The 20,433-nt window shown below is 33.3% G+C and overlaps 1 protein-coding gene across 2 annotated transcripts in view; it reads left to right on the top strand.

Moving 5' to 3' along the window:
* The window catches only part of STXBP5L (syntaxin binding protein 5 like), a 405,174-nt gene that overhangs the window by 99,075 nt on the left and 285,666 nt on the right, over positions 1-20,433 (top strand). For both annotated transcript variants that reach the window (XM_032630474.1, XM_032630475.1), the window contains exon 4: positions 429-529. In XM_032630474.1, the coding sequence (XP_032486365.1) occupies positions 429-529 (101 nt within the window). The remainder of the gene's footprint in view (positions 1-428; positions 530-20,433) is intronic.

Here is a 20,433-nt window from a genome sequence, read left to right as displayed (position 1 = left end):
ACAAACAGTGTATTTTTACATGACCAGATTGCAATTTAAAACTGGGTTGGATATTTGCTTCTCTGTAGAGCTACGTGGTATATGTATAAATAGTAAAAACAACAAAAAAATTAAACTTAGTTTTTCCCAAAGAAAATATAAGAAATCTTTAATAGTCACAATGATTCTTATAATAATAATCACTCTATTGATAAATGCATATTCTTTGAACTAATCCATATACAGTAGTTTACTTGCTTCTTCTACTGTTAGCATTCTTAGGCTTCCTGACTGAAGTATGTGCATTGTCCTTCCTTGTATTTCTACATTATATAAATACAAATAACATTAAAAGCAGTGAAAAATTCAGTAAATTAGCTTGTTTTTGCTTCGTAAAAAAAACCCCATAAATTAAGTAAAACGCTCACTTTGTCTTCATTTTGTTCCAGGGTGCTTTGGTCAGTGCAGGTTCAGATGATACACTTCATTTGTGGAACCTTAGACAAAAAAGGCCAGCTGTTCTTCATTCTCTTAAATTTAACAGAGAACGGTAAGAATGTAAGAGTTAAACAATTTCTTAATGTGTAAGAAAATTATTTCCTGATCAAGTTTCAGGTTAATTTTTGAAAGAATTTAAAAAATAATATTAATAGCTAGAAATAATATTTATGCTTACTTTTATAATAGTTTATTTTCATAGAAAATTCATAATTGATATAGATTCAGTCCTTTTCTAATGGGAACTCCTAGCATTCTTGTTCTCCTTGCTATAAACTAGGACTTCACCAATGATGTGTTCTTTTCCTTAGGTCAAGGTGCTGAAAAGCCAGACCTAAAATTTAAAAGTCAAGTAAATACTAAATGTATTTCTACACCTTTTGATCATGGAGGTTACCTCCTACACTTTCACCCTTTTGCTTAAGTATTTTTTACCTTAAAAAAAATATGAGACAGAGGTTTTAGACATCCAAAAATGTTGGTACTAAGTGTTGCGCGACATTGCACATCCAAGATTGATATTTTCAAAGATGGTGAATTGATCAGAATTCAAATTCTCCCATTTTAGAATGAAATAATAATTAGAAAAAGAAAATTTTATGAATGGATATGGAAAATGTTATTAGATTTTATTTGTAACAAATTGTCCCAAATTTTAATGTTTCTAGTGTTGGTTTCAACCAGAGCTAGAATATAACAGACATCTACTTAGCTGATAATCCACCTTGAGATGAAGTAAAATTTGTATTTTATTATCTGTATCTGTTATTTAACTATTAAATGATCTGATATTTGTTTATTATTTGGGAAACAGTCAAACTTTTTGGTGTGATTGAGAAGGGCTATCACAGGAAAAATTGATATTAATGAAAGAAAAAGAAACCTCTGAGAAGTAAATTTACACAGATTAGCAAGTACTAGTCAAAACTGAGTTAGGTAGATGATAGAGGCAGGCAGCCACTGCTGAGAGCTCAAGAAAGTGCTTATTTTATTTTGTTGAATGGTAATAGTTCATAAGGAATCAACACTGTATGGGCAGAGCTTAATGAAGTAAACCTGTTTTTATAGGTTTGTTGAGAAAAAAGGATGGCAGCTATACAGACATTGTTTTTCTATTTGGAGCTTTTTCTTTTTCTTCTTATATGTGTACTGTAATATTTGAATCATTAACCTTCAGTATTCTGAGTAGTATTCATGAGTATTATGTCCACAGTATTTTGGGATTCAGCATCAATGGAAGTTTTTGTTAATCCAGTATTTTTTTGAGAGGAGGAAATTTATATTTTAGCTATTTGCTAAAATTAGACAGGACTTCTTTCTTTATATTAGATCTAATTTTGGTTATTTTAAATTTTAAAATAAGTAATGTAGCAAATATTTCAGGATATAAAAAATTGAAAGATCAGTCAAGAGTTGTTATACTGTTCCTTGTACCTTTACCACTAAAAATATTACCTACCATAGATATTGCCATATTGATTTTATCTGTTTCTCTACTTGTAAGATTTTTTGTTTGTCAATGTTTTGAGTAGATCTGGCCCTACCCTTTTGTGTAGATAGGCAGAATGAGTTTTTTTCCCCTCACAATTGGAATGTTGAAGGAAATGTTCTGGCCCCTTTTATAGCCATTTTGGGGAGAAGAAATGATTGATGGTGATGATTTCCAGTTATAATTTTATTAACTCATTTGAGGTATATTTAACTGGTAGGAACGTAAAAGACCAAGCTGACAGATTTTGGACGTTTAAATCTTAGGAACTTTGCAGGCACTGCCTATTTTTTAAAATTAATTTTTATTGGAGTATAGTTGCTTTACAATGTTTTGTTTGTTTCTGCTGTACAGGAAAGTGAATCAGTCTTACGTATACATATATCCCCTCTTTTTTAGATTTCTTTCCCATTTAGGTCACCACAGAGCATTGAGTAGAGTTCCCTGTGCTATACAGTAGGTTCTCATTAGTTACCTATTTTATACATAGTAGTGTATATATGTCAATCCCAGTCTCCTACTTCATCCCACCCACCCACCTTGGTATCCATAAGTTTGTTCTCTACATCTGTGTCTCTATTTCTGCTTTGCAAATAAGTTCATCTATACCATTTTTCTAGATTCCACATGTAAGTGATATTATACGGTGTTTGTTTTTCTCCTTCTGACTTATTTCACTCTGTATGACAGTCTCTGGGTCTGTCCACGTCTCTGCAAATGGCACTATTTCATTCGTTTTATGGCTAAGTAATATTCCACTGTATATATGTAGCACATCTTCTTTATTCATTCTTCTGTTGATGGACATTTAGATTGCTTTCATGTCCTGGCTATTGTAAATAGTGCTGTAATTAACATTGGGGTGCATGTATCTTTTTGAATTATGGTTTTCTTTGGATATATGCCCAGGAGTGGGATTACTGAGTCAAATGTAGTTCTGTTTTTAGTTTTTTGAGGAATCTCTGTACTGTTCTCCATAGTGGTTGTGCCAATTTGCATTCCCACCAACAGTATAGGAGAGTTCCCTTTTCTCTACACACTCTCCAGCGTTTATTGTTTGTAGGTTTTTTTGATAATGGCCATTCTGACCAGTGTGAGGTGATACCTCATTGTAGTTTTGATTTGCATTTTTCTAACAATTAGTGATGTTGAGCATCTTTTTATGTGCCTCTTGGCCATCTGTATGTCTTCTCTGGAGAAATGTCTATCTAGGTCTTCCGCCCATTTTTTCTTTGGGCTGTTTGTTTTTTTGATATTGAGCTGCATGGGCTGTTTGTAGACTTTGGAGATTAACCCGTCAGTTGCTTCGTTTGCAAATATTTTCTCCAATTTTGAGGGTTGTCTTCTCATTTTTTTAATGGTTTCCTTTGCTGTGCAAAAGCTTTTGAGTTTAATTAGGTCCCATTTGTTTATTTTTGTTTTTATTTTCATTACTCTAGGAGGTGGTTCAAAAAAGATCTTGCTGTGATTTATATCAAAGAGTGTTCTGCCTATGTTTTCCTCTAAGAGCTTTATAGTGTCTGGTCTTACATTTAGGTCTTTAATCCATTTGGAGTTTATTTTTGTGTATGGTGTTGGGGAGTGTTCTAATTTTATTCTTTTACATGAAATTAAAAGACAATGCTGTCCAACATTGCCTATTTTAATGCTTACAAAAATGTGATATTTATCTTTTTGTGAAAGATTAATTATCTTGAACTTGAGAATAATAATTAATATCACAATTTATTGTGGAGGGGAAAATATCTTTAAATGTATCATGAATGCAAGGCTTAAGTCAATGAAGGTGAATTTAACCAAGTGTCCTTGGGAACTCTAAGCCCTCTTAAATCGGCCATTTAACCGTATACATTTCTATATACTTGTCAACTGAAAGAAAGACACACAATATGAGAGTTGTGAGTGAAGTTTTATTGAGGGTCTTACTGAGGACTATAGCTGGGAGATAGCCTCTCAGATAGCTCTGAGGAACTGCTCCAAAACCACAGGGGAGGAGCCAGTATATATATTAAGTTTTTGGCTGGGAAATACATGTAGCAAGCATAAAAGATTACTGCTAATCACAAGGAACAGACATCTCAAGTTAATGATTTAAGTGCTTTTCTATGTATGGGAAGATGCAAGAATCTGGGGTCATTCAAATTCTTCCTTAGATATGAATCTTAACTGTCTAGGGACCATATATCTAAAACACAGAATGCTCCATCCTGTTTTTCTCTGTCCTGAATTCCCCTCTGGGGGCACTGTCAGTGGGTGACTGCAGTGGGTTGCAACTTAATCCTTGTAGAACTGGAATGTTGGGCAATATTCTTTGTTTATGTATCCTTGTGCTTATGCCATATACATATTTAGTTTATATAGTTGGTAAATTTTAGTTTTTTAAAATTAGTCTTTGGTTTTATAGTCTTTGAAGGTAGCAACCAGGCTTAGATTGTTGAGAAGTAGGTTTAGATATTCCAGCTGCTTCTGGTGGATGATCTTTGGGTTCCTCTCATATCAGAGTTTATAAACCTAAATATGGAAGAAAAACTTTTGATTTCTGTGGTGCATGATCTGAAAAATGAATAAATCAAGCATTTACATTTCAGGCATATTAACAGTCCTTGCTATCACTGATCATAAATCATGTAATGTTGGGGAAAGCCTAGAATTGTTTTATATGGTTTTCAAGTAAAATTCAACAGATAGGCTATAATATACAGATCATAAAGTATTTGTACTAATTATATCAGAGTTTATTTTTTCTGTCGGTGGTGTTCTGCTAATTAATATTGTCAGAATACTTTTAAGGAATATTAGCTAAACCACCAGGAAGGAATATGTTATTAAGAACCTTATTTCTGAAATCTCTAGCAGACTTGACCCATCAGAGTTGGCTTTGGGGGACACTATTTATAACCCAAATTTAAAATATTTTATTGCTTTATAAAGATAATCTGAATTACTTTTCTTTTAAAATTTTCTTAAGTAATTAACATATTTGCCTGGTTTGACAGTCAAAAGATAAAAGTTGTATGTACAGTGAAGAATCTTTCTTCCCCTTCTGTCCCCTGGACACTCAGTGTCTATCCGCAGAGCCAAGCAGTGTTATTAATTTCTTGTGTCTTTCTAGAGATTCATTCTGTACACATATAAGCAAATATTATATGTAGCATAATTTTCTTCTTTATGTATTTATAGACAAATATGAAAGTATCATATATTTCTGTTTCATAAGTTGTAGCACATTATACAAACAGTTTTGTACCTTGTTTTTCTCCCTTTACATGTTCTCAAGATCATTCCTTATTAGTACATAAAAAGTTTCCTTATTCTTTTTTTGGTGTGTGTGCAAATGTTACCAAACTGCCAAGAAACTGTGTAAATATTAAAGTGTATGCCTTGAAATAATTTTACATCCATGTAACAAATGCACAATTCAAGAAACAGAAAATTGCTAAAGCCACAGAAATCCCTCTGTGTTACCTTCTAATCACTACCTAACCCCCAAGTGTAACACTATTCTGATTTCAAACATTATAGATTAGTTTTGCTTGTTGTTTTTGACAGTTATAGGAATGGAATTGTACATATCTACTTACTTGTATTTGGCTTCTTTTTTTAAAAATAAATTTAATTAATTAATTAATTTGGCTGCATTGGGTCTTTGTTGCTCTGCGTGGGCTTTCTCTAGTTGTGGCGAGTGGGGGCTACTCTTCATTGCTGTGCGTGGGCTTCTCACTGAAGTGGCTTCTCTTGTTGCGGAGCATGGGCTCTAGGCACGTGGGCTTCAGTAGTTGTAGCTTGTGGGCTCTAGAGCACAGGCTCAGTAGTTGTGGCACACGGGCTTAGTTGCTCCCTGGCATGTGGGATCTTCCCGGACCAGGGCTCGAACTTGTGTCCCCTGCATTGGCAGGTGGATTCTTAACCACTGTGCCATCAGGGAAGTCCCTATTTGGCTTCTTTTGCTCAACATTATATTTGTAAGTTTCATTCATGTTGCATGTAGCCATAGTTTATTATTTTAATTGTTATGTAGTATTCAATTTAATGGATATTCTTTAATTTGATTCTTTAATTTTAATTTTTAAAATTTAATTCTTTAATTTTAAAACGTTTAAAATTTTGTAAATTTTAGAAATAACTTGTCAAATTCCACAAACACATCTGAGATTTTGATTGGAAATATCTTGAATCTGTAGATCAATTTGGGGAGAACTGACATTCCCCATGATGATGGGGAATGGCAATATCGATTGGTTGTCATTAACAATGATGACATATTGATTCATTGCCTGAATCACACACAGTCAGGGAATCAAACATGGTATATATCCCACCACTTACTTAGGTATTCTTTGATTTCTCTAAATGACATTTATAGATTTCTCTGTAGAGGTCTTCTATATTTTTATGTTTAGTCATAAATATTTGATAATTTTAAATGCTATTGAAAATTGTACATAATGATAAAAGGATAATATATTGTAAATTGTACGTAATGATAATTATATTACAATATATTATTTTTAATATTTTTGTTGGAATATAATTTATTTTTATATGTTGACTTTGTGTCCAATGACTTTACTTAAATTAATTTAATAATTCAAATTGTTTATCTATGTAGATTTTCCTATGTACACAGTCATGCCGTCTTCAAATAATGACAGTTTTATTTCCTTCTTTAGTTTTATATGTATTTATATTTATTTCTTTTTATTATTGCACTGGGGTTAGGACCTTCTATTAGTTTTTTTTTTTTTTTTTAACTGCACTGTTGGAGTACTGGAGCATTTATTTATTATTATTAATTTTTTTACATCTTTATTGGAGTATAATTGCTTTACAGTGTTGTTAGTTGCTGTTGTACAACAAAGTGAGTCAGCTATATGTATACATATATCCCCATATCCCTTCCCTCTTGAGCCTCCCTCACACCCTCCCTATCCCACCCCTCTAGGTCATCACAAAGCATCGAGCTGATCTCCCTGTGCTATGCAGTGGCTTCCCACTAGCCTTCCATTTTACATTTGGTAGTGTATATATGTCAATGCTACTCTCTCACTTCGTCCCAGCTTCCCCTTCCCCCGCCTGTTGTATTAGTTATTTATTGCTGTGTGACAAAATTACACAAACTTAGTGGCTTAAAACAACATGCATTTCTTATCTCAAGAGTTTGTAGGTCAGGGAACCAGGTGTGGCTTAGATGAGCTTCTGTTTCAGGATCTCACAAACTACAGTTAAGGTGACTGCCAGGGCTGTGACCTCATCTGAGGCTTGATTGGGAAAGGATCCATTTTCAAAACTTATTTGGTTGTTGGCAGTATTCTGTTCCCTAGCAAGTTGATGCATCGAGAGCCTTAGTTTTTACTGGCTGTTGACCAGAGACCACTGTCAATTGCTTCCAATATGCCTTTCTCCATAGGACATCTGACAACCTAGCAGCTTCCTTCTTCAGAGCCAATAAAGGAGAGAGTCTTCTCACAAGATGAATGTTACAATCACATGTAATTTAGTAATGAAAGTGGCATCTCATGACCCTTGCCATATTCCGTTGGTTATAAGCAAATCACAGGTCCTGTGCACACTGAAGGGGAAGGGGATTATGCAAGGGCAAGGATATCAGGAGGTGGTGATTGTGGGGACTACCTTGGAATCTGTCCATCATAGACTTCCAGTACAATATTGAATAAAATGTCCAAGGACAATGCTTTTCTTGTCTACTTACTGATCTTAGGGAAAATATTTTTATTATTTCACCATTAAGTGTATGTTTGCTGCACATTTTAAAATAGATATTCTTTATTAGTTTAAGGAAGTTTCTTGTGCTCCTAATTTGTTATAAGCATATATATTTTAAAATCATGAATGGTGTTAAATTTTATCACATAGTTCTTATGCCTCTTTTGTGATGATCATATTATTTTTTTCTTTTTTACCTATTAATGTGGTAAATAACATCACTTGATTTTTGCGTGTTAAATGACCCTTGTATTCCCAGAATAAATACAACTTTTGTGATGTATTAGCATTAATATATGTGCTGGATTTGCTAATATTTTGCTAATAAGTTGGTTAAGAGTTTTATATCTATGTTAAAAAGAGCTTTGCATGTAAGTTGCCTTTCTTTTGAATTCCCTGCTAGGTTCTTATGTCATAGTTATTTTGACCTTATAAAATGGGGGGGAATGGGGGAATGTTTCCTCTTTTCTATACTCTACAAATACTTGTGAAAGATTGGTGTTATTTCTTTCTTAAAATTTGAAAAACACTTCATCAGTAAAGCAATCTGGGCTTTACTGATTTTAAGATTTTAAATGGCATATTCATTTCTTTAATAGGTTTAGGAATATTCAGGTATTCTTTTTTTCCTTGAGTCAGTTTTGGTAAGTTATGTTTTGGTAGAAATTTATCCTGTTCATCAAAATTTTTAAATTTATTGGCCTTAACAATACTGTCTATAGTAATTTCCTATTTTTCATTCATTTTTTTCTCTCTTTTAAATTGAGGTATAGCTGATTTAGAATATTGTGTTAGTTTCAGGTGTAAAGCAAAGTGATTCAGTTATATATATATATTTCAGATTATTTTCCATTATAGGTTATTATAAGATATTGAATATTGTTCCCTGAGTTATACAGTAAATCCTTATTGCTTATCTGTTTTATATATAGTAGTGTATATTCATTAATCCCATACTCCTAATTTATCCTTCCCCTCTTCCCTTTCCCCTTTGGTAACCCATAAATTTGTTTTTTAAGTCTGTGAGTCTGTTTCTGTTTTGTAAATAAGTTCATTTATATCATTTTTTTAGATTCCACATATAAGTGGTATCATATCATATTTTTCTTTCTCTGTCTGACTTACTTCACGTAGTATGATTACCTCCAGTCCATCCATGTTGCTGCAAATGGCATTATTTCATTCTTTTTAATTCCATTGTATATATGTACCACATCTTCTTTTTCCATTCCTGTCGATGGACATTTAGGTTGCTTCCGTGTCTTGGCTATTGTAAACAGTGCTGCAGTGAACATTGGGGGTGCATGTATCCTTTCGAACCATGGTTTTCACTTTTCTCCACAACGTTTCCAGCATTTGTTGTTTGTAGACTTTTTGATGATGGCCATTCTGACCAGTGTGAGGTGATATCTCGTGGTTTTGATTTGCATTTCTCTGATAATTAGTGATATTGAGCATCTTATCATGTGCCTCTTGGTCATCTGTATGTCTTCTTTGGAGAAATGTCTATTTAGGTCCTCTGCCCATTTTTGCACTGGGTTGTTTGTGGTTTTTTTGGTATTGAACTGCATGAGCTGTTTGTAGATTTTGGAGAGTAATCCCTTGTCAGTTGCTTCATTTGCAAATATTTTCTCCCATTCTGTGGGTTGCCTTTTCATTTTGTTTATGATTTCCTTCGCTGTGCCAAAGTTTTTGAGTTTAATTACGTCCCATTTGTTTACTTTTGTTTTATTTCCATTACTCTAGGAGATGGATCGAAAAAGATATTGCTACAATTTATGTCAAAGGCTGTTCTTCTGTTTTCCTTTGAGAGTTTTACAGTATCAGTCTTACATTAGGTCTTTAATCCATTTTTAGTTTATTTTTGTGTATGATGTTAAAGAATGTTCTAATTTCATTCTTTTTTATAGCTGAGTAATATCCCATTTTATATATATATATATATATATATATATATATATACACACCACATGTTCTTTATAGATGGCCAACAGGCACATGAAAAGATGCTCAGCGTCGCTAATTATTAGAGAAAAGCAAGTCAAAACCACAATGAGGTATCACCTCACACTGGTCAGAATGCCATCATCAAAAAGTCTACAAATAATAAATGCTGCAGAGGGTATGGAGAAAAGCGAACCTTCCTACACTGTTGGTGGGACTGTAAATTGGTGCAGCCACTATGAAAAATCAGTATGGAGGTTCCTTAAAAAAGTAAAAACAGAGCTACTATATGATCTAGCAATTCCACTTCTGGGCATATACCCAGAAAAGCTGAAAACTCGATTCAAAAAGATACATGCACCCCAATGTTCATAGCAGTGCTATTTACAATAGCCAAGACATGAAAGCAACCTAAGTGTCCATCAACTGATGAATGGATAGAGAAGATCAGTTCTTCATTCTTGATATTGGTGATTTTTGAGTAATCATTTTTCATGATCAATCTGCATATTTATCATTTTTGTGATTTTGATAGATTTATCATTTTGTTGGATTTGTTGACTTCCTCAGTTGAACAACGTATGTCGCTCTAGTTCATTGATGACTACTCTTTGCAACTTTTGTTGTGTCTGATTAACTATCTTTTAACTAGATTCTTGAGATGGAATCTCATGTAATTAATTTAATATTTCTTCATTATAACAAATGAATTTAAGGCTAAAATTTTTCCTGTAAATTATACTGTTTTAGCTGTATTTGGAGATTGTAGGTATGTCTTATCCTTATTAATGTGAAGCTAAAATCTGTTATAATTTCTCCATGATTTCTTGTGTTATTTATAAATGACTTAATTTCCAAGCAGTTGGAGGTTTTCTATTTATCTTTTTTATTGTTAGTAAACAATGAAATACTACTGTGGAGAGATTATAGTCTATATGATTTTAGTTCTTTTTTCATTTGTTAAGACTTGTTTTATGATTCTGAATATGGACAATTTTGGTAAATGTGCACAAACTCTGAATTTTTACTCATCTGTTATTGGGTGCATGTTATATATGTAAATTAGACCAGGTTTGTTAATTGTGTTGTTTGGATTTTTAAATTATTACTGACCTCTATTTGTATTTGTTCCATGTAGTATTGAGGAGTGTTAAAATATCCCACTATGATTATAGATCTGACTACCTCTCTTTCTCTCTCTTTTTTTTTATTGGGGTATAGTTGTTTACAATGTTGTTAGTTTCTGCTGCACAGTGAAGTGAAGTAGAGGGATACTTCTCTTTTTAATGCTAACAATTTATATGTTTTGAAGCTAAATTGTTGGATGCATACAGATTTGGAATTGTTATATATATTTATTTATTCCTTTATCAGTATGAAATATCCCCTTTCTCTTTAGTAATGTATCTTGTTTTAAAATATACATTGTTGATATTTATATAGCTATACCAGCTTTCTTTGGTTAGTGTTTGTATGGTGTGTATTTTTCTATTGTTTTACTGTCAATTTCTCTGTTCTTTTTTGTAAACATATACTTTAAAAAATTAGTCTGACAATCTTGGGCTTGTACTTGGTACATTTACATTTAATATAGTTTACTGATATATCTGGGTTTATATCTACTATCTTAATGTTTTTTATTTCACTCTAATTTTTATATTTCTTTTTAATTTCCCTTTCTTTCGATTTAAACTTTTGATTATCCTATTTTCTCTATGTGAAGTTAATATGTATTTTTTCCCTTTTGTTTGAGGGTTTAACTTAGAGGTTTCAACATAGAAGCTTCACTTATTTCAGTCTAAAACAGTATTTCTTTTGTCACTTCTTTGATAATGACAGTAACTTAATGTTTATCTCCATTTACCATCCCTCTTGCCTTTTGTATAATTGATACCATGTGTTTTATTTCTAGATTCACTTTAAACTCCATAATGTATTGCTAATATAGTTTATAATCTCAATATTCAGTTTATATTAATATATTTTTACCATTATATATTTATTCTTTCTTCTGATCCTTATCTCTTTCTGTAATTCTGTTTGGATTCATTTTCTTCTTCCTAAGAATATTCTTTATTCTTTATTTTACTGTAGGTTTATTGGGATGAATTCTCTCAGGCTTTGTTTGTTGTTATTTCACTTTTTAGAAAACTTCTTATTTTGAAATAATTGTATATTTGCAGGAAGTTGCAAAAATAGTACAGAGAGGTTCTGTGTTCCCTTCACCCAGTTTTCTCCAATTATAATATCTTATATAGCTATAGTACAATATTAACCAAGAGATCAACATTGTACTACTCACAGTTTCAGATTTCACTCACTTTACATGTACTCATTTGTGTGTGTGTGTGTGTGTGTGTGTGTGTGTGTTTGTAGTTGAGTCTGCCATAAATAATGCAATTTTATCATATGTGAACACTCATGTAAACACCACTACAATCAAAATAAGAAGCTGTTCTATTATTACAGAGATCTTTTTTGTGCTGTACCTTTGTAGTTACACTCACTCTTCTCCCTCCCTGTCGCATTACTAACCCATGGAAATTTTCTGCATATAGATCTTGTACATATGTTGTTAGAATTATATCCATGCATCTCATTTTTTGGTGCTATTATAGATGATATTGTGTTTTTAAATTTAAATTTCATTTGTTTATTTCTGGTACTTAGTAAAGCAATTGACAGCAATTGTCCTGTATCCTGAAACCTTACTAAAATTGCTTATTAGTTTTAGGAGGTTGTTTTTGTCAGTTCTTTCGAATTTTCTACATAGACAATCATGTCTTCTATGAACATAGACATTTTTATTTCTTTTTTCCCAATCAATGTATCATTTATTTCTTTTTAATTTTCATATTACATTAGCTACATCATCTAATACAATGTTGAATAGGAGTGATGAGAGGGGACATCATTCCCTTGTTTCTGATCTTAGGGGACAAGCATGTATTCTCACCATTAAGTGTGATGTTGAAGCATTTTTGTAGCTATTCTTTTTTTTTTTTTTTTTTTGCTGTACGCGGGCCTCTCACTGTTGTGGCCTCTCCTGTTGTGGAGCACAGGTTCCGGAAGCACAGGCTTAGCAGCCATGGCTCACGAGTCTAGCCGCTCTGTGGCATGTGGGATCTTCCTGGACCGGGGCACGAACCCGTGTCCCCTGCATCGGCAGGCGGACTCTCAACCACTGCGCCACCAGGGAAGCCCCTGTAGCTATTCTTTATCAAGTTGAAGAAGTTCCTCTTTGTTCCTAGTTTACTGAGAGTTTTTGTTATTGAGCAAGAGCTCGTGTGCCCACGGCGCAGAAAGCCAAACTCTGACAGTGGTTGTTTGAAGCCAAGTTAGAGCTTATTTGTAGGGCGGCAAGGAAGTGGGAGACGTGTCTCAGATTTACTCCAACTTGGTCTTTGAATTAGAGTTTTTTTATAAGGGGGAAGAACATAGAGGCTGGATTAATCATCATCTCATGACATTTCTTAATCTTTGTTTCAGGAGAAAGGATGTCTCTAGTTTATGATTCTCAGGCCAGGTGGTCCATGGCTCAGGGGTCTGTTAGCTCATCTTGCCCTGGAGAAACAACCTAATTTTGTACGTTAATGATGATATCTGTAGTAGCAATTTTAGTACATTAATGATGTCATCAACAATAGCAATTTTAGTCATCTGACTCTGGTTGATTAGTTTTCAGTTAGCACCAAATTGATGTCAGAGGGGACAAGAAAGGGAATAAAGTTTTTGATGGAGAGGTTAATCATAAACTCAGTAAGGGAACTCGGATTTAGCAAGAGTTGGTTTCATTTTTGTTATGAATGAGCGCTGGATTTTTTTCAAATGTTTTTCCTGCATCTATTGACAATATCCTTCTTTCAACTGGTGGTATAATTCATTACATTAATTGATTTTCAAATACTGAACTAGCCTTGCATACCTAGAATAAATCACGTTGAGTTGTAGTGTAGAATTATTTTTATACATTTTAAAAATTTGATTTTTTAATATTTTGTTGAAGATTTTTGCAGGTATGCTCATGAGAATCATTGGTCTCTTGATTTCCTTTCTTGTGATGTCTTTGTCTGGTTTTGGTATTAGGCTAATGTTAGCCTCATAGCATGAGTTAGAAAGTGTTGCCTCTGCTTCTATTTTCTGGAAGAGATTATAGATAATTGGTATTTTCTTTTCCTTAAATGTTTAGTGGAGTTCACTAATGAACCCATCTGGGCCTGTTGCTTTCTTTCTTTTATTTTTTTTTAAAAGTTATTAATTCATTCAGTTTCTTTAATAGGTATAGTCCTACCGTGTGACTGAACCACACTGATTCCATTTTGTTAGCTCCATCTTAGGCCTGAAGTCCTAATTCTTCCTCTTTCTGTGGGACTGAGCTTTAGCCTACTCACAAGGAATATGCCCAAACCAGATAAGTCCCCAATCAACTTCTACCCTTATGCCCTTATGAAAACTAGAAGAATGCCTTTTGCTGATACAGATGCAGATAAGTCCCCAATCAACTTCTACCCTTGCCCTTATGAAAACTAGAAGAATGCCTTTTGCTGATACAGATGCTTAATGGTCATGAGACCCCCGGGGTGGGGGGAAACCCTTGTTCCTGTTGGTACGGACATGCTTCTCACTTGGTAGGCAGATTCTATTTTTACCTTTGGCCCTTTTATATCTCTGGGCACCCCTTTCATCCTCTTGGAGTGAGCTGCAAATGCCTCTGAATCATTGTCCACCCAGTCCTGCCTTTGTGTGAGATAACTACAGTAAACTTCATAATTACACTTTCTGGAGATGCCTGCTTCATTTTTTGGTCTTAAAGTTCCCTCTCAGTTCAAAGGATATTATTCAATATCTCCACCTCCCAACACCTATTCAGATTATCTACTTTTCTTTGTGTGAGTTTTAGTAGTTTGTGTCTTTCAAGGACTCAGGCCATTTCTTATAGGTTATCAAACTTGTGGACATAGAATTTTTCATAGTATTCCTTAATGATCCGTTTAATATTCATGGGAGTAGCATGATGATCCTCCTTTGTTTCTGACATTGGTAATTTGTGTTTTCTCTCTTTTGCTCTTGATTAGCCTGGCTAGAGGTTTATCAATTTTATTAATCTTTTTAAAGAACAATATTTTGGTTTTGTTGATTTTCTCTATTTTTTATTTTTTTTACTTTTGCTCTAATGTTTTACTCTTTCCTTTATTCTTCTTGCTTTAATATTAAATTGCTCTTCTTTCTCTAGTTTCCCAAGGTGTAATATTACATTATTGGTTTTAAAACTCTTGTTTTTAAAGTTTTATTTTAAATTGAGGTATAGTTGATTTACAGCATATTATGTTGTGTTAGTTTCAGGTGTACAGCAAAGTGGTTCAGTTATATATATATATATATATATATATACACACACACACACACACACACACATATATTCATCCTTTTTCAGATTCTTTTCCCATATAGGTTATTACACAATATTGAATATAGTTCCTTGTGCTATACAGTAGGTAATTGTTGATTATCTATTTTGTATATACTAGTGTGTGTATGTTAATCCCAAATTCTTAATTTATCCAAGCACCACCACCTTTCCCCTTTGGTAACCATGTGTTTGTTTTATTTTCTCAAATATTCACTTTGGTGCTATAAATTTTCCTCTTAGCCCTGCTTTCACTGTGTCCTGTAAATTTTGAGTAGTTCTGCTTTCATTTAGTTAAAATATATAAAAAATCTTCTTGAGATGTCTTCTTTGAACCATGTTTTATTTAGATATGTATCTCTAAATGTGTGGGAATTTCCCAGCTATCTTTCTGTATTTGATTTCTAGTTCAGTTCCATCATATTTTGAAAACACACTTTATGTAATTCCTACTTTTAGAATTTGTTAAGGTGTGTTTTATTCCAGAATGTGTTTGTCTTAGTGAATATTTCATGTGAGCCTAAATAGAATATAATTTTGCTGTTTTTATTTGGAGTAATCTATAAATGTCAATTACATCAAGTTGATTGATGCTGCTATTCTGGTCACCTGTATTCTGACTTTCTGCCTGGGTGTTAGAGTCTCCAGCTATATTAATAAATTCTTCTCTTCATACTTGCATTTCTATCAGTTTTTTTCATGTATTTTAATGTCTTGTTAATTAATTTATTTATTTTTGCTGTGTTGGGTCTTTGTTTCTGTGCGAGGGCTTTCTCCAGTTATGGCAAGCGGGGGCCACTCTTCATCGTGGTGCGCGGGCCTCTCACTGTCGCAGCCTCTCTTGTTGCGGAGCACAGGCTCCAGACGTGCAGGCTCAGTAGTTGTGGCTCACGGGCCTAGTTGCTCCGCGGCATGTGGGATCCTCCCAGACCAGGGCTCCAACCCGTGTCCCCTGCATTAGCGGCAGATTCTCAACCACTGCGCCACCAGGGAAGCCCTTAATGTCTGTTGTTACGTGCATATACATTAAGATGTTACATCTTCTTGGAGAAATAACCTTTTTATCATTATTTTATGCCCATCCTTATCCCTGATAATATTTATTGTTCTGATGTCTGCTTTTTCTTAAGTTAATATAGCTACTTTAGCTTTCTTTTGATTAGTGTTAGCATCATATGTATATCTTTCTCCTTTCACATATAAGTGAAAACATGCAGTATTTGTCTTTCTCTGTCTGACTTCACTAAATCTAGTACTCTCCAGGTCCATCCATGTTGTCACAAATGACAAAATTTCATTCTTTCTATGGCTGAGTAATATTCCATTGTATATATCTCCCACAACTTCTTTATTTACTCATCTGTTGTTGGACACTTAGGTTGCTTCCGTATCTTGGCTGTTGTAAGTAATGTTATGAACCTTGAGGTGCATATATTTTTTGAATTAGTGTTTTCATTTTCTTTGGATAAATATCACAGAGTGGAACACTGTCAGTATTTTTAAGAGTTTTTGTTTCAATAACACATAGTTATTTTTCTTATCTACTTTGAAAATCTCTATCTTTTAATTTGTCAACAAAGACATTTACATGTAATTGTTGAATAGTTGAATTAATATCTACCATATTTGTAACTGTTTTCTAAACATTGCACTTATTCTTTAAATCTTTTCTTCCCCCTTTTCTACCTTCTCTGGTTTTAATTGGGCATTTTGTATGATTTTGTTTTCTCTTTTCTCCTAGCATATCAGTTATACTTCTTTAGAAAGTTTGTAGTGGTTTTTCAATATGCATTTACAATGAATGTAAGTCTACTTTCCAATACCATAAACTAAGGACACTAACAGGTTGTAAGTGAAGGGATGGAAAAAGATATGTCAAGAAAATGGAAACCAAAAAAGAGCAAGGGTAGCTATACCTGTATCAGCAAAATATACTTTAAGTCCAACACTAACAAAAGACAAATAGTTCATTATATAATGATAAAGGGGTCAATTTATCAAGAGGATATAATAGTTGTAAACATATACATATCAAATATTGGAGCAGTTAAGTATATTAAGCAATTGTTAACAGATATGAAGGGAAAAACAGCAATTCAATAATAGTAGGGGACTTCAGTACCTACTTTTTTAGCAATGAGTAAATCATCCAGACAGAAGATCATTGCAGAAATAATGGACCTGAATGACACTTTAGACTAAATGGATCTAACAGACATACACAGAACATTCCACCCAACAGGAGCAGAATATACATTCTTCTCAAGTGCACATGGAACATACATACTTTAGGAGAGATCACATGATACATCACAAAACATGTCTTAGCATTTAAGAAGATTGAAATCATACCAAATATCTCCTGACCACAACAGTATGAAACTAAAAATCAATAACAAGAGGAAAGCTGGAAAATTCACAAATATGTGGAGATTAAACAACATGATCTTGAACAGCCAATGGGTTAAAGAAGAAATCAATAGAGAAATCAAGAAATATCTTGAAACAAATGAAATTGGAAACATAATATATCAAAACTTATGAAAGTCTGCAAAAGCAGTTCTAAGAGGGAAGCTTGTAGTGATAAATGCCTACATTACAAAATGAGACAGACCTTAATAATTTCACTTTACACTTTAAGAAACTAGAAATAGAAGAACAAACTAAGCCTAAAGTTAGCAGAAGGAAGGAAATAACAAAGAGAAGAGAAGAAATAAATGAAATAGAGACCAGAAAAACAATAGAAAAGATCAGTGAAACTAAGAGCTAGCTGTTCTTTGAAAAGATATACAAAATAGATAAATATTTAGCTAGATTAACCAAGATAAGAAGAGAGAGGACTCAAATAAAATCAGTATTGAAAGAGAAAACATTATAACTGCTACCACAGAAATAAAAAGGATTATGAGAGACTACTACCAACAAGTATGTGCCAACAAACTGGATAATCTAGAAGAAATGGATATATTTCCTCCAAACATATGATCTACCAAGACCAAAAAATGAAGAAATAGAAAATCTAAACAGATGAGTAAGGATACTGAATCAGTAATTAAAAACCTCCCAACACAGAAAAGACTGGGACCAGATGGTTTAACTAGTGAATTCTACCAAATATTTAAATAATTAATACCAGTCCTCCTCAAACTCTTCCAGAAAAATTGAAGAGGGGGGAATACTCCTAAACTCATTTTATGAGGCACGCATTACTCTGATACAGAAGCCTATTAAAGACACTACAAGAAAAGAAAATTACAGACCAATATCCTGTTGAATATAGATGGAAAAGTTCTCAACATAATATTAGCAAACTGAATTCAACAGTACATTAAAAGGATCATTCACCATGATCAAGTGGAATTTATCCCCAGAATGCAAGAATGGTTCACCATACACAAATCAATTCTGTGATACACCATAGAATGAAAGATAAAATAGATAGAATGAAAGATAAAAAATAGCTACAGAAACGCATTCAAGAAAATACAACATCCTTCCATGAGAAAAACACTTGACAAATTGGGTATAGAAGGAATGTTCCTCAGCATAAAAAAGGTCATATATGACAAGCTAACAGGTAACATACTCAACGGTGAAATTTAAAATCCTTTCCTATAAGATCAGGAAGAAGACAGGGCTACTCACTCTTGCCATGTCTGTTCAACATAATTCTGGAAGTCCTAGCCAGAGAAGTTAAACAAGAAAAAGAAATAAAAGGCATACATATTAGAAAGGAAGAAGTAAAATTATCTGTTTGCGGATGACATGATCTTATGCACAGAAAACCTGAAGACCCCACTAAAAATTTTTTAGAACTCGTAAATGAATTCAATAAAGTTGCAGAATACAAAATCAGCATACAGAAACCTTTGTATTTCTATACATAAACAGGTATCTGAAAGAAAAATTAAGAAAGCAACCCCATTTATAATAACATCAAAAGCAATATAACACTTAGCAATAAATTTAACCAAGGTGCTGAAAAACCTGTACATCAAAAACAATAAAACATTGATTAAAAAGACTGAAGAAGACATAAATGGAAAGATATCCCATGTTCTTGGATTGGAATAATTAATATTGTTTAAATGGCCATACTACCCAAAGCAATCTACAGAGTCAATGTAGTTCCAATCAAAATTCCAACGACTTTTTCTACCAAAATAGAAAAAACTATCAAATTTGTTTGGAACCACAAAAGACCCTGAATAGCCAAAACAATCCTGAGAAAGAACAAAGGTGGAGGCATCACAATACCTGATTTCAAGCATTATTTCAGAGCTATAGAAATCAAAACAGTATGGTACTGGCCTAAAAACAAGCATATAGATGTAACAGAATAAAGAGCTCAGACATAAACCCCAACAACTAATTTTTAACAAGGTCACCAAGAACACCCAATGAGGAAAGGACACTCTCTTCAATAAATGGTGTTGGGAAAACTGGTATCCACATGCAGAAGAATGAAATTGGACCCCTGTCTTATGCCACTCACAATAATTAACTTGAAATGGATCAAAGATTTAAATGCAAAACCCAAAACTGTAAAACTACTAGAAGAAAACATAGGGAGAAAGATCCTTGACAATGTAGAATAAACAAGTGGGGCTATATTAAATTAAAGAGCTTCTGCACAGCAAAGGAAATAGTAAATTGAAAAGGCAACCTAGGGAATGGGAGAAAATATCCACAAACCATATATCCGAAAAGGGACTAATATCCAAAATATATAAAGAATGTATACAACTCAATAGCAAAAAAACCAAATAATCCAGTTTAAAAATGGGGAAAGAACATGAATAGACATTTTTCCAAAGAGGACATGCAAATGGCCAACAGATACATGAAAAGATGTTCAGCATTACTAATCATCAGGGAAATGCAAATCAAAACCACAATGAGATATTACCTTACACCTGTTTTCATAAAAGGGACTAAGAGATAAAAAATGTTGTTTGGGATATGGATAAAAAGGAACATTTAAATACTGTTGGTGGGGAAGTAAATTGATGTAGCCATTATGGAAAAGAGTATGGAGGCTTCTCAAAAAATTAAAAATTGAACTACCATATGATCCAGCAATCCCACTTTTGAGTATGTATTTAAAGAATTGAAATCACTATCTCAAAGAGATATCTGTACACCCATGTTCATTGCAGCATTATTCACAATACCAAGATATCAAAACAATCTGAGTCCATCAGTGGATAAAGAGGATGTAGTTTATATGTGCAAAGAAATATTTCAGCCATAAGAAAGAAGGAAATCCTGCCATTTGCAAAAACATGGATGGACCTTGAGGGCATTATGCTAAGTGAGACAAGTGAGGCAGAGGAACACAAATACTGTATGATATCCCTTATATGTGGAATCTAACCTGAACTTGTAAAAA

The sequence above is a fragment of the Phocoena sinus genome, chromosome 4 (assembly GCF_008692025.1).
Source record: "Phocoena sinus isolate mPhoSin1 chromosome 4, mPhoSin1.pri, whole genome shotgun sequence".
NCBI classification, from domain to species: Eukaryota; Metazoa; Chordata; class Mammalia; order Artiodactyla; family Phocoenidae; genus Phocoena; species Phocoena sinus.
This window is presented reverse-complemented; position numbering and strand designations above follow the sequence as displayed.